The following is a 20,760-nucleotide window of genomic DNA, read 5'->3' on the forward strand; positions in this document are numbered from 1 at the left end:
CAACTATGTTTTGCATTCCTCTGGACAGGACCAGCTCTTAAGTCTACAGGGCCAAAAGTCGCATGGAAAGAGGTCTGCAATTTAAAAAATGAAGGTGGTTTGGGTATAAGAGACCTAAAGGAAGTTAATATGGTCTATGGTTTGAAGTAAATATGGAGAATGGTATCAGGGGAATCGTTATGGGGAGATGGATAAAGGCTAATTTACTTAAAGGAAAAAGTTTTTTGCAAGTGAAAGTCAAAACTCAAGCAGGATCTTGGATGTGGAGAAAGATATTAAAACTGAGAGAGGTGGCAAAGAATTTCTATAAGAAGGAAGTTGGGAATGGTCGGCACATCTCTTACTGGTACGATAACTGGTCAGCCAAAGGAGTGTTGATTGATCATTTGGGTGAGAGGGGTATTACTGATATGGGGATAAGTAGAGATGCTACTGTAGAGGAAGTTGTGCTTAGTACAAGGCGAAGAAGACGACATCGCACTCTGGAGCTTAACAACATAGAAGCTGAGTTATTGGTAATAAAGGAGAAAATGAGAAGTGATGTTGAGGATGTAGCTTTGTGGAAGAGAAAGTCTGGTTTTAAATCAACATTCTCGACGCAGGAAACGTGGATGCTTACACGAGAAACTAAGCCTATTTGTAATTGGGCAAAGGGTATTTGGTTCTCCCAAGCTACTCCCAAATTTGTTTTTGTGACCTGGCTTGCAATGGTGGACAGACTATCTAGTATGGATAGAGTACTTAGGTGGAATCAGGGGGTTGATGAAACATGTGTGCTTTGTAAGAGTGTTGTCGAAACAATGAATCATCTCTTCTATGAATGTTCTTATGCTAGTCAGGTTTGGGAACATCTTACAAAAGGGATTCTACGAAGTTCTTATACGAATATCTGGTCTGAGATTGTGATATTGAAGAATAAGAACTTTGAAAACCTAATCATAAAACTTGTTTGACGAATAAAAATGGCACACTTTCCCCTACTAAAACATAAAACATAAAACATAAAACATTAGACTTTTTTTTCAAAATGGGCCATATAACTAAACATTGGCCGAATGGCTTTATACCTGACTTGGACTTTTTTTCTGGAAATTAAACCGAAATCTTATACCGAATTGAAAACATATCGATCTGAAAACCAAACCAAGCTCGGAAATGAAGGTGGGACCCACAAATAAAAAACATGCTGATGTGGATGCCTTTAGGAACGAGCAAAAACTCTCATATTATAATATACTTTATAAACTTACAACAGCAATCAAGAGATCTATAACACTTAGATGAATATTCTAAACCATATTTTGACTTTGAGAGTATCACCAAGATCAAAGGACCTTCTTGTTCGGTCGAGCGTATCGACAGCTTAAAAATCTATTGTTTTCGTTACACTTTCTTGCATCTAAGCTTATGTTATCAATTAGTTGGTATCCGACACGAAACGTTCTTGGAGTTATTTTCAACCATGCCTTTGAAACAACATGTTGCGGATATGACAGAGTTTCCGAAAGCATTATTGGCTATCATGGGACTCGATATTCGTACAGTCTTGTGTCACTACAGAGCGAATATTTAGAGTTAGGAAATAAATTATATATCGACTCCATGTCCGTTTGCGAATACGGTTTCTTATCGTTTCTTGTATTCATCTTTAGAATCATCAATTTCCTTAACATCGCTTTCATTATATCGTTTATCTCAGTCCGGTTTTCCGGCTTCTATAGATATTAAAGACTTATTCTTGGGTTCACTCCCTAAAGTGAACCTCTAGGTTCACCAACCAATATGATTTTGTTATTTCATATTCAATATCTTTTTAAAAGAGAAATAAAATATTGTCAAGTTATATTATGTTTTTTAAATAAAAAGTTAAAAAGAAAAAGAAAAGGAAAAAATAGTAGTAGTTACAAAAAATATATATATATTTTTTTAAATATATTTTTTACGTCGTCAATAGAACACTAAACTCTAAATCATAAACCATAAACCCTTGGATAAATCATAAAATCTAAATAAAAAACACTAAACACTAAAACACTCAAGGGTTTAAGGTTTAGGATTTAGAGTTTAGGGTTTAGTGTTTTAGTGTTTAGTGTTTTCGATCTAGAGTCTAGGGTTTATCTAAGGGTTTAGGGTTATTGTGTTCCAGATAAGGGTAAAAATAGTTTTTCAAAAAAGAAAAAATTTCTAATTACTATTATTTTTTATATTTATTTTTTTTTATTTTCAAAACATAATATAACTTGACAATATTTTATTTCTTTTACTATAAAATATCGAATATGAAATAATTAGAACCCAAGAATAACTCTAAATTAAATCATTATAAAACTAGTTTCTGAGTACTTCGAATTTTATTTTCGTTTTGTTATTAAGTCAGTAGATCTAGATCGGCCGCTCGATTTAGACTTACCGCAATTCCAGCACAGGGGCCATGTATAGATTTTGGTTTACATACTCGTTTATCTTTCGAAAATCTTTTTCTTCAATACATACTTCGTTTGTTGCTCTGCATTTTCGTGCATTTCTGTTATTCGACCAAAACAACCTTTGACCTCTGTTTGGAGACCAAGAAAATTATAAGGAGACTTCTTTAGCGACTTTTTCTTTTTGACACTTTGGGTTTGATTTTATCTTTTGGCCCATTTTGACGAGAAAGGTGAGCCCACAACAAAATACAACGGAACAGAACGTGATATGCAGATTCCGATCTTTTTCTTTGCTTTTAATCTTTAGTATTCACGAAATCATGATGGACAATCATAATTTCAAACCGAGGTTATGATGAGATTGATATCGGGGACGTTCCCGTCCGTCAAGCCTCGCGATCACAACCCTATCTCTAAATCGAAAACGTTGAAAACCCAATTCCCGATTTCTTCATCCACTTCTTCCCAACAAAACTCCAAGGTTTCAAACCCCAAATCATGGTCCGTCTATCTCATTCTCTCGACCAAGGAACCCATCAAAACCTATGTCGGCATCACCACCGATTTCGCACGCCGGTTCCTCATCTTTTCTTCTCCTTTGTAATTGAATCTAATTTTTTTTTCTAGAGGCAAAATGCTTGTTCTTGTTTGTTGCAGATTAAAGCAGCACAATGGTGAAATCAAAGGAGGTGCAAAAGCTTCAAGTGCAGGAAGACCTTGGCTCTGCGCCTGCATCATCACTGGATTCACTTGTCTAAGCAAAGGTATTCTTACTTTTCTTCATCTATAACAATCTAAACATTGCCTTATGAATGATGAGCCTCTCTTGTCTGAAATATCCAGCTTCCTCGTTTGAATCGAAATGGAAGATCTTCACCAGAAAGTTACCGAGGAGAAAGAAAGGCGAGGAGATGAGTCAGAGTGAAGCTTTGTTGCAACACCGGAGGAGAGCATTGGATAAAGTCCACGACTCACTAGAATGCAGTCACCTCCAAACTGACTGGAAAATTGCGACCAGGTAAAACACAACTAACTTATGTTGGGACTTCAGAAAGAGTAGTAGAACCCCATGAGATCTTGTCGCTTTTGAGGAACGCACTATTCCAATGTATTGGTACACAAAACGTAAAAGCAAATGTATTAAAGATTTGATTTGGTTTTTGTCGGCAGTATGTATATAAATAAAATAATCAGCTTTAAGTTTTAAGATTGTAAAATTTTAAGTTAAAAAATAATAATTGTGAACTTTAAATTGGTGTTTGGATATTGTGGCTATGCTAAAGACATCTCCAACCATGACACTAAGATTGATGTTAAAATTACACTAAATTGGGTGTTTTGGTGTCATACTTTTTTTTGTTATCTCAAACCGTAACACCAAATAATATTACACCAAAAATAATATTATATATTATTTGAAGTTTTTTATTTTAATAATTTTTTATATTTTTATTATTTGTAATTGATAAATAATTATATTTATAACCCTTAGCTACTATGTTTGTTAAATTTTTGTAATTTTATATTTATAAATTTTATTTATATTTTTCAGTTTAACAATATTATAAATTTTATGTATTTATTTAATATAAAGTATTATATTAAAAATTAAACCTATTAATTATGAAAAGCACATAAAATAATATATTTATTTTATGTTTTTAAGTGTTTATTTTTAATTTAATATGCATTTAATCTTATCCAGCTTATATTATTATTTTCTATATTTATAAAATAATAATTAAATTTTATATCATTCAAAATAAAATATAAAAGTTCTATGTTTTTTTTTTATTTTTTACAATATGAAATAAATGATATTAATCATTTAGTAATTTCCTACATGAAAATAGTAGAAAAATATTTTAATTATTTAAAATTAATTTAAAAATATGAATACTATAATATATTTATGTTTAGTTACAAATTTGAACAAATTAATAATAAAAATTAAACTATATTATTAAATGAAACATAATAAAATATGTATATTAAATATTTTGTGTGTGTTACTATAAATATACTTAGTTATTGGATGGGACGTACGCAGTTAAGTCAGGATATTGGATAGCCAGGAACATTCTCAACAGGGATATATTGGACAACGAGGTAGAATCGAGTATTATAAAGTTCCAAGCATTTGCTTGGAAGAGACAAACTCCATTGAAACTAAAACATTTTATCTAGCACACAATCTCTGGACAATTAACAGTAACAATAGGTTTGGAATTTGAGTTTTAACCCGCGGGTCCCGCTCTGTTTGATCCGTGTCACAAGGCAGGTGTGGGTGCAGTTGTGATTATTTTAAACGGGGCAGGTGCAAGTACCCACCAACTCGCAAATTTTTTTTTTTTGAATGCGTTTTTAAAAAAAAGAGTTTATATTTTTAGAAAATAGGGGAATTTTTAAAAATAATAATTAAAATTTTTTAAAATATAGAAAAATTTAATTATAAATATATTATTTATAGTATTTTTTAGAAAAAAATAAATTAAATAATTATTTAAAATAAATATAACTCGTGGGTTCTGCGAGTTACCCGCAGAATTAAGCGGGGCAGGTGCGGATATAAATATATTTGTTCGTGGGTTGTGCGGATCAGATTTTTTGACAGTAAAAATTATTTGAAACCTGCGGGTTAGCGGCTCAGCATGACGGGTTTGACCCGCAATCCAGCCCTAAGTAACAAGCAAACTAGCACATCGTCATATGCGATGCGACAACATTGCCCTAGATGCGAAGCAGATGACAAAACTATAAATCATGTCATTTTTGAGTGTCCCCCAGTTTTACAGACATGGGCACATGCAGCAATCTCAACTCCACCATTGATATTCCCCTGCGCGAGCCACTACACGAACATAGACTATTTTTTTTTGAGGAAAAACGATATAGAAGACCTTGAGCTGAAGATCCATATTTTTGGATTATATTGTATGTTTGGAAAACCAAAAATAATAAATTATTCAGAAGAATAAATAGAGACCTATTGGAAACTGTCCAATATGCTAAGTCACATTGTCATGCTTGGTTTAGAAGTAAACAGCAAACATGAAGAACCCGAAGTTACACAAAACTCACAACAAATAACAATTTCTGACAGATACATGATAGATGTGGATCATGGAAACATGATGCATTCTTCAGTGGTTATGGATGGACATGAATAAATTTTACAAGAGTAACTTAGCTATTGGGAGCACGAAACCAGGGGCGAAAAATCTCATCCCCTCACACGGAACTCGAAGCCTTCTTGGCGCAGCACAAGGAATAAAGAAGAGGTTCGTTTAGACTAGGAATACCCGAACGTCAACTGAGCTTTGAGTTTCGTTTTTTCGAAGAGAATAACGGAAACTCAAAGAGAAAAGATGAACTTGAAAGTTCTTCAGATTAATATTAAAAGCGTGATCTTTCCTCACGTTACAAGATTGTATATATACAAGAACCAAATCTCAACTCCTAATAAGATAATCTCTATAATATTATTTGAGAAATCAGTTTCTTATGTGTCGCTTTCACGTTAATTCTCACGATAGTTGATTACACTGATATCCTTAATAAATTAACTTACACTTAAAATACTATTATTTATTATTTTATTTAGTTTCCTTTTAAAAAAGTTCTGAAAATATACACATATAATAAAGTTAAAAAAATAATTGAAAAACGAAAATATATGTATATATAATATGATTTCATAGTATTTTGTGGAGATACTATTTATATATATATATATACAATAAATATATAAATGTTTAATGTAAAATAGAAAAAATGATAAAAATAAACAGATTTTAAAAATTATAATTATATAAAAAAATTTATAATAGACTTAAAATGTTCTTTTAAATTTTTAAGTAAACAAAAGAGGTTTTATCTTTAAAAAAAATTCAAAAAAAAAAATCAAAATAATATCTTTAAAAAAATTAAATATATTTTTTTATTTTGGATAAGGTTTCCGGAATCTTATGCCCGGCTCTAATGACATCCTAAAGATAATGATGAAAACCACCTAACTAATAAAACCCAACTAAAAGATAATGATGTTTCCCTCCACGTACGAAGAGTAGTGGCGCGAACCATAGATGAATGCAAGAGTACGCTGCATCACTTCTCATGGGAAACGGAGTGTATACTTAGGGTGTGACTGGTTTTCCCGCTACCACCCGCAAACGCAGCTTTTGCGGTTGGTAGCGGTTATTGGCGTTTTGCAACAATCGCTCAAACCGCTTCAAACCGCTCCAAATCGCTCTGAACCTCATAAATTCAAAAGCTGGTTCCAGCTAGCGTTTGCGGTTGCGGACGGTTGCGGGAGGATAAAAAAAATTTCTTTTTTCCAAAACAATATAAATACAAAAATAAAAATATTCAATAAAAAAATTAAATTAGAATTATAAAAATGCTAAAATATATCTATTATATTTTAATTAATATTATAAACTTTAAAATAAAAATATTTTTTATAATTTTTAAAAAATTTAAAGTATAACTTTCTAAATATAACTTTTATATTTATTATAATATTATTATTTTTGATATTTTTATAATTGTATAAAATGAAAATATTGTTAATTTATTATTTAACCGCTGCTGCATTTGGTAGTTAACCAGTCATAAGTATCCCGCAAACGCACCAATTTCTAACCGCAGAACCAGTCGTACAAATCTCTTAAAACCGCTAGAAACCGCAACCACCCGCATCCGCAATCTTCCGCAACCGCAACCGCAACCGCTGCGGTTGAACCAGTCAGACCCTTAGTGCTGGGAATATGAATCATTATCCGCGGGCCTCGCCCTATTTGATCCGCTGCGGGGCGGGTGCGGGTCGAGTGATTTGAAAAATTTGGTTCGCGGGTGCGGGTTGAGTGATTTTTATGCGGAGCGGGTGCGGATCAGCCAAAATTCAGTGCGGGTATCCGCCAATCCGCAAAAACTAAAAAAAAAGATTTTTTTTTAAATATTATTTTTAAATGGAATTTTTTTAAAAAATAATTTAATTTTAATTATAAATAGATTAATATTTATTATTTTTAATAAAAAATATTTAAAATATTAAATTTTATTGTTATTTTTAATATAAAATATTTAAATATTAAATTTTATTGTTATTTTTAATAAAAAATATTTAAATTAATAATTTTTAATATTATTAATATTATCCGCGGGTCTAGCGGATCATCCGCGGGTTTAAGCGGGGCGGGTGCGGATTTCATATTTTCTTCTTGCGGGTCAAGCAGGTCAAATTTTTTGAGTAAAAAAAGTCAGTTTACCCGCGGGTTGGCGGGTCAGCGGGGCGGGTTTGACCCGCAACCCAGCTCTACTTCAGCTACCGACGTATCAGGTTTTTGGCAACCGTACCGACGTATCAGGTTTTTCGCAACCGTTTGATATCAAAAATGGAATATGTATCTATACTATTAAAAGGGAAGGAGTCCCAAAAATCTATTTATGAAAGGTTGTTGGACTTATTCACTAGACTTAACTATTTTTTTGGTCTCACCCTATATTTCTCTAACTATACATTAATCAATTACCTTATATTTCTCTAACTATAAAATAACCAGTGCTTTTATTTAATACTCAACTTACTATAATACACCAAAGATTTATACTTCAATATTATTAATTCAGAATCATTGATATATTTTACTCCTATTTTTTCTTGGAATATAAATTTTGTGCCATTAAACCTATTTTTTTTTGTCATCAGCATAAACAGACTCATACAGACTCTGTGAACCAAACTGGGAGATGGCGATCCATGTGAACGACGATAGACGGCTGCTTCCTGACACTACGTGCTAGGCTATCCACCTTTGTATTTTGCATTCTTGGCACATGGACAATCTCTGATCGGGAAAAACTCTCTTTCAGGACTTTAATATAATCTAAATAACTTGCAAAAGCTGGCTATTCTTCTGGTTACGAAACCATCTTCACCAATTGAGAACAATCCGTTGCAAATATAACCTGAAATTGTCGTAAGTTCCTCATACACTCCATTGCCCAAAGTAATGCTTCCATCTCTGCATGTAGAGGAGATAGACTAGCCCTAACATTCCTTGCTCCCATCAAACCCTCAAAGCCTTCTAAAGTACTAAACCACCCCTGGCCAGAGAAACCACTATCCTCTTTCCAGGACCCATCAGTGAAGCACCATCTTCCTTGGATTAACGGTACTGCCGAACCCTCTACATGTGGCCCTCTCTGTTCCTTCACTATCTGCGCCTCAGCCCATAGTGTGGACTCTGTTTCTGCCAGTTTAATCGTCTCCCTTGGATCCATATCAAGGTTACTAAAAACTTTATTATTCCTTCCTTTCCAGATATACCATAGAATCCATGCAAATTGAGAACCATATTCACTAGACTTAACTATTTTTTTGGTCTCACCCTATATTTCTCTAACTATACATTAATCAATTACCTTATATTTCTCTAACTATAAAATAACCAGTGCTCTTATTTAATACTCAACTTACTATAATACACCAAAGATTTATACTTCAATATTATTAATTCAGAATCATTGATATATTTTACTCCTATTTTTTCTTGGAATATAAATTTTGTGCCATTAAACCTATTTTTTTTTGTCATCAGCATAAACAGACTCATACAAACTCTGTGAACCAAACTGGGAGATGGCGATCCATGTGAACGACGATAGACGGCTGCTTCCTGACACTACGTGCTAGGCTATCCACCTTTGTATTTTGCGTTCTTGGCACATGGACAATCTCTGATCGGGAAAAACTCTCTTTCAGGACTTTAATATAATCTAAATAACTTGCAAAAGCTGGCTATTCTTCTGGTTACGAAACCATCTTCACCAATTGAGAACAATTCGTTGCAAATATAACCTGAAATTGTCGTAAGTTCCTCATACACTCCATTGCCCAAAGTAATGCTTCCATCTCTGCATGTAGAGGAGATAGACTAGCCCTAACATTCCTTGCTCCCATCAAACCCTCAAAGCCTTCTAAAGTACTAAACCACCCCTGGCCAGAGAAACCACTATCCTCTTTCCAGGACCCATCAGTGAAGCACCATCTTCCTTGGATTAACGGTACTGCCGAACCCTCTACATGTGGCCCTCTCTGTTCCTTCACTATCTGCGCCTCAGCCCATAGTGTGGACTCTGTTTCTGCCAGTTTAATCGTCTCCCTTGGATCCATATCAAGGTTACTAAAAACTTTATTATTCCTTCCTTTCCAGATATACCATAGAATCCATGCAAACTGATGATCATCTAGCTGCGGATAAATTCTCCAAAAAAGATGATCCATATTTGTAAAAAGAGATCCTGTTGGAAAGATAGCGGGATTTGATGATATCTTGGATAGCGCCCAAACCTGTAATGCTAGAGGACATTCAAAAAATACATGATTAACTGATTCTTCATCAGCGCCACATCGTGCACAACATATATCACCATTTAGCTCTCGCGCTTGCAAATTCTTCTTGACTACAATACATCCGGTCACCAGTTGCTATAAAAAATGTTTCATCTTCGGTAGGCATCGAATCTTCCAGCAAAACGACTTTAACGCATCAACTGTAGGTCCAAACATTACTGGTGGTTTATCTCTATCTGGGTAAACCCGCTCTACCTGATATCCTGATTTGACCGTATATTTCCCATTGTTTGTGAAATGCCAACCATCTCTATCAATCCTCTGAATTCTACTCAGAGGTATACTTTCGATAATTTTCACATCATGTGGGTCCACTAGATTCCGAATTGCCTGCATATTCCAATTTCGCGAATGAGGATCAATGAGAGCATCCACTGTAAGGACAGGATAAAAATTGTGTTGGTTTTTATTTGCTGGTCTCGGGCGAGTGGTTGGGAGCCAGGGGTCATTCCATACCGAAATGGATGATCCTGATCCCACCCGTTGGATTAGTCCTTTGCTAACCAGAGATCTAGCAGATGTGATACTCCGCCAGGCATATGACGGAGAGTATGAACGGATCGGTTCCAGGGGTGATGCATTCCTGTAATACCGACTTTTGAAAACACGAGAGAATAAAGTATTCGGCTTCTCAATCAGACGCCATAACTGTTTTTAAAAATGAGAAATATAGCTAAATAGTAATTATTTAATGAGAAATATTTTAAAAAAAATATTTTTAAATAAACCATATATAAATACTTTTCCACAGAAAACTTATATAAATCAAAGATATTTATAATTTTAAAATTCTTATTGAAATTAAAGTAGATATTAACACATATACTAAAATCTAGTATATATAGACATTTGGTTAGTTTTGTTTCTGTTTCTATCTATTTTTTAAATTTTTAATTTTTTTTCGAGTTTCTATATGGGCAATTTTTCCAAATAGTCATTTTTAAGTTTTTGTTACAAAAATAGTTTTTAAGGAGGAAAATGATCAAAATAGCCTTTTTTGTTTTGAAAATTTAATTTTTTATTTTTAAAAATCAGTATAGATTAGTTAACTCTAAGTATAAATATATTTTTATCCTTTGATAAAACTTATTTTGGTTATTTTATTTATTGAGAGCTATTTTTGTGATAATAAACTAAGAAATGCTATTCTGTGGAATTATTTATTTCTTACATCAATATAATATTATTTTACTGATGGCACCGCTAAGGGCATCTGTATCACGCGGTTCTTAGCGCGTCCTTAGCATAATAGGTAATTAATTTAAATCAATTTAAATCAATAATACAGAAAACGTTTGCTCACGTATGTTAATTAAGAAGTTTTAAGTTTGTGTCCTTAGCTGCACGTGTCACATAGAGAGGGGAAGGAGTGTTCGGTGTTGGAAAAGTCTTCCATCTCTCTCGACGAAATCATTCGCATCGTCTCCCATCTCTCTCGACGGTTTCCCTCCACCGAGCTCTCGACCGCGGACTCCGTCGAATCCTCCGGCGATCTGTCCCATCTCTCCCATATCTCCCATCTCTCTGTTGATCCCAATCTGTCGGCCTCAATCCCTCGCCCTAAATCTCTCCAACGAAGCTCTCCAACGAAGCTCTCCACCGATCCTCTCCAACGAAGCTCTCCAACGATCTCTCCTCTGATCCGAGCCCCAATCTCTCCCATATCTCCACCAATCTCTCCAGCGATCTCTCGCCGATTTCAACGAATCACTCCACCGGATCTCTCCACCGATCTCTCCGCCGATCTCTCCGCCGCCGATCTCTCCTCAGATAAACAAGGTATCAATCAATCCTCAGTCTGTAGCATCGAGATTTAGAGTATTTATTTCTCGATCTAGGTCGTGTGTATCTGAGGCTTGTTTGTTTTTGTTGTGAGGATTTGATTGTATGCTTCGTCTTTGTGATTGAATGCATGTCGTTTTTTGTAAATAAAATTTATAAATTAGGGTTTGTAAGTGATACAGCCATGTCTGAGAATCGTTTTCTTGAAGAGATTAACTCTTGTTTTGTTCTTTAGGATGCTTAACTCGTATATGATATAACTGTTATAGGAGTTAAGTTAAGTTTGTTCTCAACCAAATATGAATAGTGAGACTTAGTTATAGTATCAGTGTCCTGTCTTGTTGCATTGGTGAGAATTATAGGATCAATTTGTGGATATCATTGTAATAAGTGTTGATTAGACTTAGGTAGATAATGTCTTGCGATTCGTTTGGTATTTGGTTCGATCGAGAAGTGTTGATTCGATCTTGCGTGGAAGAGAAGTAAAAGAGAATCTAGCTAATGAACACGACGAGATGTTATCCAGTTCGGACGCAAACCGCGATCCTACGTCTGGCCGAGGATCTCCTCGGAATTCACTAAGCTCAGTGAACAAACGCCGCCGTAACACTCACCGGAAAAACCCCAAGAAAACAGAGAACTCTCACCCCCGTAGAATCCTCTTTAATCTCTCCTAGTTTTCTCTCCTCTATCTCTTTTCTCTCTCACCGTGTTTCCCAAGCTCACAGCTCTCACACTCGACTCGATTACAACTTGTCTCACGTCGAAGATAACAACCTCTAACGGCCTCTCCGCGTGGACTTATCTGTAACAACCTTTACAGCCTTTAAAGACAAAATAGAGAAGACTCAAACGGCGACGTTTCTACATTAAACATAAACCGACCTCTAAACCGAAATCGAATGTCTAATCATCATAACCGGTTTCAAGCCGAAACCTTCTGATTCTTCTGGAGTCTTTCAACCAATACTTCAACAAACTCCACCTTGGTTGTAAGACGACCAAACTGAGCTTAGATGAACTCCGATCCTCGTGTTTTTCCTCTGCTCCTCAGGCAGAGACTCCGAGTAGGCTTAACAGGTTTTTAAACCTACCTACTGGAAGAGTCTTGGTGAATACGTCTGCAGGATTTTCACTAGTATGAACCTTCAAAACCTGCAGCTTACCATCTTCAACATTCTCTCTCAAGAAGCCTAGCTTTGTAGCCATGTGCTTCGTCTGTTCATGGTGAACATTGTTCTTCGCTAAAGCTAGAGCACTTTGCGAATCACAAAACAACTCCATGAGTTCTTGTTTGTAACCAAACTCTGAACTCAGACCCTTCAACCATATAGCTTCTTTACCCGCCTCTGTCATGGATAAGAACTCAGCTTCTGTGGTCGATAAGGCCACTACAGCTTGAAGGTTTGACTTCCAACTGATAGCTCCACCACTCGAAACAAACGTGTAACCTGATTTAGACCTTCTCTTGTCTAAATCACCAGCATAATCAGAGTCGCAAAAACCATATAGCCGGAACTCTGATCCTTTCTTGAACTTCAAGCATACATCAGTACTTCCTTTAACATACCTCAAAATCCATTTTACTGCTTCCCAGTGTTCCATTAATGGACTACTCATGAATCTGCTCACGAGTCCAACAGCATAGGCAAGGTCAGGTCTTGTACCGATCATACCATACATCAAACTTCCAACAGCATTACAGTATGGGATTGAATCGTCACATGCTCCACCGGCTTTAAGATCTTCTTCAGTTGCCGCTTTTAGTTTGAAATGACTTCCTATTGGAGTGTTCACAGACTTAGCACCCTCCATGTTGTAAGTCCTTAGAACCTTCTTCATATAGTCAGCTTGAGACAGTTTCAGAGTTCCATGAGCTCTATCTCGGATGATATCAATACCCAATATCTTTCTTGCTGCTCCTAAATCCTTCATTTCAAACCGAGAGTTCAGCTGATCCTTCAGAGCCTGTATCTGCGTCTTGTCTTTACACGCCACTAACATATCATCGACGTACAAGAGCAGATAGATTTTCCCATCAGTAGTATACTTTATGTATACACACTGATCATGACAACTCCTCTGAAAACCAATCTCTTTCATGAACTGATCAAACTTTTGATTCCACTGTCTAGGACTCTGCTTCAACCCATAAAGAGACTTTCTCAACAAACACACCCAGTCTTCCTTTCCCTCAACTTCATAACCTTCAGGTTGGCTCATATATATTTCTTCTTCAAGATCTCCGTGTAGAAATGCAGTTTTCACATCTAATTGTTCAAGCTCAAGATCTTCATTTACCACAATCGACATCAAGTATCTTATAGACACATGCTTAACAACTGGTGAGAAAATTTCATTGTAGTCTACACCTTCCTTTTGAGCATAACCTTTTGCTACCAGACGAGACTTGTATCTCGGTTCCTCAACTCCAGGGATCCCAGGCTTGCGTTTGTAAATCCATTTACATCCTATCACTGCTCTTCCTCTAGGTTTCTTCACTAGATCCCAAGTATGGTTCTTGTTCAAAGAATCCATTTCATCATCAGAAGCCATAATCCACTTCTTCTTTTGTGGATCTTTCATAGCTGACTTGTAGTCAACCGGCTCCACACAATCACCATCTTCAGACACATACATTGCCAGATATACGTAGTCATCAAGTTTCTTCGGATGCTTTACTTCTCTACGGATCCTATCTCTGGCAAGTTGGTAAGATTGTGGGTCATGACTTTCTGACGCTTCTCCTGTGTCATCGACACTCTCAGGTTGGGATTCTGATAATGCATCTCCACCCGAGTCATCATCCAGTTCACTTTCAGAGAGAACTAAATCCAGGAACATAGTGTTCTTTTCCTTCTGCTCTACAGAAGCCTTTTCAAGATCTTTGTAACACTCTTCCTCATTGAATGTTACATTTCTGCTCACAACCGCTCTCTTATCCTCCAGAGACCACACTTTGTAGCCTTTAACTCCCCCAGGATAGCCAATGAAGATTCCCTTCTTGGCTCTAGGTTGTAGCTTTCCACTATCTGAATGGAAGTAACATACGCAGCCAAATCTTCTCAGATGATCTAACTTTGGGACTGATTTAGACCAAACCTCTTCAGGGACTTTGTCACCAATCCCTGAGGCAGGTGATCTATTTATTACATACACTGCTGTGTTAACCGCTTCAGCCCAAAACACCTTAGGTAAACCACTCTCATTCAAGATGCTTCTCACTCTTTCAAGAATTGTTCTGTTCATCCTCTCCACAACACCGTTCTGTTGTGGAGTGTATGGAATGGTTTTGTGTCTACCAATACCATTCTCTGAGCAGAACTCATCAAACTCTTTGTTGCAGAACTCCAAACCGTTGTCAGTCCTCAGCTTCTTCACTTTTAAACCTGTTTGATTCTCAACTAACAACTTCCATTCCACAAACTTCTCAAAAGCTTGATCTTTTGTCTTTAAGAAAAATACCCACACCTTTCTTGAGTAATCATCTATCAGACTCAAGAAGTAATGACATTTTCCAAGAGACGCAGGAACAGTCGGAGATCCCCAAAGGTCTGCATGTATATAACCGAGACAGGCATCGCTCGTGTGTTTACCAGTCGCAAAACTTACACGATGAGCTTTCCCAAGAATACAACTTTCGCAGAACTTGATGCTTGATACCTTTGACTTGTCTAGATATCCTTTCTTTATTAGTACATCCATTCCCTTCTGACCTATGTGTCCCAGTCTGCTATGCCAGAGATGCGTCTCATCTTGTACACTCACTGCATTCACTTCTCCTCTGTGACTATTTCCCTGTAAGTAGTACAGATTGCCTTCTCTAGTAGCTTTAAGAACTGTTCTGCATCCCTTCTTTACTCTGAGGACTCCATTTTCAGAGACAAATGTGCATCCATTACTCTCAAGAGCTCCAAGTGATATCAGGTTCCTCGAAAACTGAGGCACATATCTGACATTCTTCACTGAGACATATTGACCCTCTGCTGTCTTCAAAGTTACAGTACCAATACCTTGTACTGATGATAGGCTGTTATTAGCCATCCTTACGGAACCTCCAGCACCTTCATCTAACTCAGTAAACAAGTCCTTCCTAGGTGTCATGTGAAATGTGCACCCAGTATCTAAAATCCAAATCTCATTGAAGTCTACTGTGGTTGCCAAGTTTGCTTCTGTAACCACTAACGACTTAATGTAGTCAACCCCGGTAACAGACGAAGATTCTCCAGGCTCGGAGGTTTTCTCTTTTCCCTTATGGCCACTTCTCTTAGGACAATCTCTCTTGAAATGTCCCTCTTCGCCACACACCCAACACGTTGGATTATTCCCTTTACCTTTTGACTTTGATCTGGACTTATCTTTGAACTTGTTCTGACCTTGAGCACGCTTGGTACTTCTTCCTCTAGAGCTTGAACTGGAGTATAACACCTCTCCTTGATTCTTATTTCCTTTACCATTCACACTGAATTCAAGCTGTTTTGAATGAATCGAGTTCATCACCTCATCCATAGATACCGTCTCTTTCCCATATCTCAAAGTATCTCTCAGTTGATCAAACTGCTTTGGCAGCGACATCAGCAGCAGTATAGCTTGATCTTCATCCGAGACTTCCACCATGACGTTTCCCAAATCAGTTATGATTCTTAGGAACTCATCAATGTTGCTCTCTATGGATATAGACTCATTCATTCTGAAACCATATAGTTTCTGCTTTAGGTACATACGGTTAGGCAGCGATAATGACATGTACTGAGCATCCAGAACCTTGAGCATTCCAGCAGCAGTCTTCTCCTTCAGGATCTTTCTCAAGATAGTATCAGTAACATTCATGATGATCGTGCTTCGTAGCTTCCGTTGCTTTTCTGCAATCAGCGGATCAGGTTTCTTGGGTGATTCTGAATCAGTATCCCCGTCTTTGACTGATGGATCTTTCAGCTTGGATTCAGTTTTCCTCAGCTCTTCTTCCTGACTTTGAAGAGCATCTGTCAGACCTAGAAGATCGAGATTCGCCAGTAATCTCTCTCTCCACATGTTGTAATCAACCACTCCATCGAACTTCTCCATCTTGATCTTCGCGGACGTCATCGCAAGATCTGAGTTCGAATAGTACCAGATCTTCTACCACTCCATCTTCGATCTGAACCAGTTACCAGAGAACCTGGCTCTGATACCACTTCTTGCGATTCGTTTGGTATTTGGTTCGATCGAGAAGTGTTGATTCGATCTTGCGTGGAAGAGAAGTAAAAGAGAATCTAGCTAATGAACACGACGAGATGTTATCCAGTTCGGACGCAAACCGCGATCCTACGTCTGGCCGAGGATCTCCTCGGAATTCACTAAGCTCAGTGAACAAACGCCGCCGTAACACTCACCGGAAAAACCCCAAGAAAACAGAGAACTCTCACCCCCGTAGAATCCTCTCTAATCTCTCCTAGTTTTCTCTCCTCTATCTCTTTTCTCTCTCACCGTGTTTCCCAAGCTCACAGCTCTCACACTCGACTCGATTACAACTTGTCTCACGTCGAAGATAACAACCTCTAACGGCCTCTCCGCGTGGACTTATCTGTAACAACCTTTACAGCCTTTAAAGACAAAATAGAGAAGACTCAAACGGCGACGTTTCTACATTAAACATAAACCGACCTCTAAACCGAAATCGAATGTCTAATCATCATAACCGGTTTCAAGCCGAAACCTTCTGATTCTTCTGGAGTCTTTCAACCAATACTTCAACATAATGGTTAGGTGTTATGGTGTTATGATTATTTGTGTACTTGGAAACTCATTGTTGATATTGTTTACATTCGTTTCTTGTTTGCAGATGGCGATTCCACATGAACCTCATTTCTTTAAGCCTCTGCTTCCTGGTTTCCATAGTGGCATCGTAAGAACCTCACTCTCTCTATTTGTGTACATTCGTTTTTTGATTAGATGTATTTCTTGTTTGATTAACTTCGCCTTTTTTGCAGACAATACCACTTGCCTTCTTCTCAAAGCACATAGAAGGGAAGACAAACCAGAAAACATGGAAACTACGATCGGACGCTTCAGATCAAACTTGGGAAGTGCTACTAGAAGGCAGGACACTCACCGGAGGTTGGAAAGATTTCACCACAGCACATGACCTTCAAATCGGACTTGTTAAGAGCTTTTATCCTCTTGTTTTCCTTGCTACAATGTACTTGTATGATCATTTCAGTTTAGACTCAAGTTCTTGTGTTTCTCTACTCTCTACTCATTTTAGTTTAGACTCAAGTACTTATAAGTTTAAATCTTTGTACTCTACTCTTGTAAGTTTAAATCTGTTTAGCTAACTACAATCTTGCTTCTCTTCATTCTCTTCTCTTTTATGTTATACAAGTAAGAAGATAACTTGTATAAGTAAGAATAACAAAATCAAACTAAAAAGATAACAAAAGTTGTACAAGTAAGAAACATAATTTATTTACAAAATGAGAAATTATATACAAAACTTTTACTTATAGATAAAAAAAATTTAAAAACCTAAGGACTTATCAAAAGTCCCACCCATAATCAACATTTTAACAAAAGTTCTTAACCAAAGTCCTAAATTACATAAACTAATTAAATACTCTAAGGACCATTGTAAAAGTCCTATTGATGCACTTGCTCTAACTTTTTTTCATATGTGCGGCCGGCACTGAAGCCAATGGATATGCCTCTTTGAATAATAAGAAAAGGAAAATGGTGATAACAAAAAAGAAAAAGAAAAAAAGGAAAATGGTGCAACTCACGCCTATTTAAGGCCGGTGGTTTTGTTTATTACTAATCCAAAGCATGAACACCATTATAAGTTTATAACCCAACCAAAACCCCCTTCAATAAATCATAGTCAACTATCACTTTTTGTTACACATACAAAAAATGCTGCTGAATCTCCGAACAAAGAGCCGTAAAGACAATGGAGTGCTCGTTGAGTATCTAATCTCAATCAAGGAGCTAAAGCCATGGCCAACAAGCCAAGTCCCTGCACAATGCGTCCTTCTCAAATGGGAGCATGGCAAAAACAGCTCAGGCTCATTCATCGCAGTGGTGGGCAATGATACGATTATGTTCAACGAGTCTTTCAGGCTAACCCTGACCCTTGACCCCAAAGGCGGAGCCGAAAACAAGTTTCAAAAGAATCTTCTTGAGCTTCATGTCTACGACGCCAAGAAGAAAGACAAGGGCGTCAAGAACAAGCTTCTTGGCTCGGCCGTGGTCAACCTCGCTGATTACGGCGTGTTGACCAATACCGTACCCGTTGGAGCTCCGTTTACTTTCAAGAAGAGCTCGAGGAACGATAATAGAAACGGAAAGTTTGTTATTTCATTGAATGAACTTTCTGTTACAAACACTCTTTTATATGAAATGGAGTGTATTTGGTTTGATCATAACCGAAACTAATAGACTCGGTTTAACATAAACCGGACTATACAATCATTATATCTAATACCCCTCCTCAAGATGGCATGTATATATTTGAAAATGCCATCTTGCGAATATGAGTAAGAAACAGAGCAGGATATAATGGTTTGGTGAACATGTCAGCAAGCTGGTTCTCAGTCCGAACATGTAGAGTCTTAATCAAACCTTTGATGATCTTCTCTCGCACAATGTGACAATCATTTTCCAAGTGTTTGGTGCGTTCGTGAAAGACTGCATTATTGGCAATATGAATAGCCGCAGTAGAATCACAGAAGAACGCAACCGGTTTGGATTGAGGAGCAAGAAACTCCCGAAGAAGCTTCACCAACCAAGCAACCTCACGAACAGCAAACTCCATAGCCCGATATTCAGACTCCGCAGAAGAATGTGAAACCGTATCCTGTTTCTTAGACTTCCAAGCAATGAGGGATGGACCAAGAAACATACAGAAACCAGAGGTTGATCGGCGAGTATCAGCACAAGAAGACCAGTCGGCATCCGTGAAACACTTGAGAAGCAAATCAGAATGAACCGAATAGAAAATACCTTTGCCAAGCGTGCCTTTCAAGTAATGAAGAACCTTATAGGCCGCGTGCAAATGAGACTGTTTAGGAGCTGATGCAAACTGACATAAACGATTCACCGCAAAGGTGATGTCAGGGCGGGTAATAGTCAGATACATCATCTTCCCAACAAGTCTTCTGTACAGTGTAGGATCAGATAAGATAGGTTCAAGACTATCTTGAACGAGCTTGATACTTGGATCCATAGGAACGGTAGAAGGTTTACAAGCCATAAGGCCAGTTTCTTCTAGCAACTCCAAAGCATATTTGTGTTGACAAATGGAAATGCCTTCTTTGGATCTGGCGATCTCTAGTCCCAAGAAATAACGCAAAGGACCAAGATCACGTAACTTGAAACACTTCTTGAGATCTTCCTTAAGACGAGTAACACTATCATCATCATTACTCGCGATGATGATGTCATCGACATAAACCAATACCGCAACATACTTGCCATGATTATGACTGATGAAAAGCGTATGATCAGAATGAGAAGTCTGAAAACCCAGAGCCATCAATGTGGAACTGAACTTCAGAAACCATTGCCGCGAAGCCTGACGAAGACCATATAAAGATTTATTGAGTCTACATACTGGATTAGGTGGTAAGACAGTGCCTTCTTTTGGAGTGTAACCCGGAGGAAGAGACATATATATCTCCTCATCAAGATCTCCATTAAGAAAAGCATTGGATATGTCCAGTTGTGTAAGACTCCATCGTTTAACAGCCGCAACAGCCAATAAGGTTTTGACTGTAGTCATTTTAGCAACAGGAGAAAATGTATCAACAAAATCAATCCCCTCCTGTTGTGTATAACCCTTGGCTACAAGGCGTGCCTTATATCTCTCCAATGTACCGTCTGCATTGAGCTTTACTTTATAAACCCAACGACAACCAATAGCATGTTTACCATCAGGTAATGAAACCACTTCCCACGTATCAGTACTCTCCAAAGCAATGAGTTCCTCATTCATTGCTTTAATCCATTCATCAAATTTCTTTGCTTGAGCAAAAGAAGAAGGTTCAGGATGATGCATCACCGAGCATATGTACTTCTTATATGTGGAGGAAAGTTTTTCATAAGAAACATGAGCAGCCAGAGGATACGGAATAGTAGTCTCTGTTATGTTGCAATAGTAATCCT

The 20,760-nt window shown here is 37.1% G+C and overlaps 4 protein-coding genes across 4 annotated transcripts; 2 read left to right on the top strand and 2 right to left on the bottom strand.

Moving 5' to 3' along the window:
• The first annotated feature begins 152 nt into the window (after positions 1–152).
• LOC106408418 lies at positions 153–953 on the top strand. The gene has a single exon (XM_013849201.2). It carries the CDS (start codon positions 153–155, stop codon positions 951–953), a length of 801 nt encoding a protein of 266 aa, XP_013704655.2.
• A 1,722-nt stretch (positions 954–2,675) lies between these two features.
• LOC106409123 (structure-specific endonuclease subunit slx1) lies at positions 2,676–3,633 on the top strand. The gene is made up of 3 exons (XM_013849804.3): positions 2,676–3,002; positions 3,084–3,190; positions 3,270–3,633. The coding sequence occupies exons 1-3, from the start codon at positions 2,779–2,781 to the stop codon at positions 3,446–3,448; spliced, it is 510 nt and encodes a 169-aa protein (XP_013705258.1). The 5' UTR covers positions 2,676–2,778; the 3' UTR covers positions 3,449–3,633.
• Positions 3,634–8,348: 4,715 nt separating this feature from the next.
• Positions 8,349–8,711, bottom strand: LOC125584493. Its single transcript, XM_048753026.1, has one exon. It carries the CDS (start codon positions 8,709–8,711, stop codon positions 8,349–8,351), a length of 363 nt encoding a protein of 120 aa, XP_048608983.1.
• A 529-nt stretch (positions 8,712–9,240) lies between these two features.
• LOC125584494 lies at positions 9,241–9,603 on the bottom strand. Its single transcript, XM_048753028.1, has one exon. It carries the CDS (start codon positions 9,601–9,603, stop codon positions 9,241–9,243), a length of 363 nt encoding a protein of 120 aa, XP_048608985.1.
• Between the last annotated feature and the right edge of the window lie 11,157 nt (positions 9,604–20,760).

The sequence above is a fragment of the Brassica napus genome, chromosome A2 (genome assembly GCF_020379485.1).
Source record: "Brassica napus cultivar Da-Ae chromosome A2, Da-Ae, whole genome shotgun sequence".
NCBI lineage: Eukaryota > Viridiplantae > Streptophyta > Magnoliopsida > Brassicales > Brassicaceae > Brassica > Brassica napus.

Bases quoted from the DNA above. Each gene is read 5' to 3' on its own strand.
- LOC106408418 (XM_013849201.2), top strand. From the start codon at position 153: ATGGAGAATGGTATCAGGGGAATCGTTATGGGGAGATGGATAAAGGCT.
- LOC106409123 (XM_013849804.3), top strand. From the start codon at position 2,779: ATGATGAGATTGATATCGGGGACGTTCCCGTCCGTCAAGCCTCGCGAT. The intron at 3,003-3,083 runs GTTCCTCATCTT...TGTTTGTTGCAG, and splicing joins ACCACCGATTTCGCACGCCG to ATTAAAGCAGCACAATGGTG. The intron at 3,191-3,269 runs GTATTCTTACTT...TGAAATATCCAG, and splicing joins ATTCACTTGTCTAAGCAAAG to CTTCCTCGTTTGAATCGAAA.
- LOC125584494 (XM_048753028.1), bottom strand. From the start codon at position 9,603: ATGGATCCAAGGGAGACGATTAAACTGGCAGAAACAGAGTCCACACTA.
- LOC125584493 (XM_048753026.1), bottom strand. From the start codon at position 8,711: ATGGATCCAAGGGAGACGATTAAACTGGCAGAAACAGAGTCCACACTA.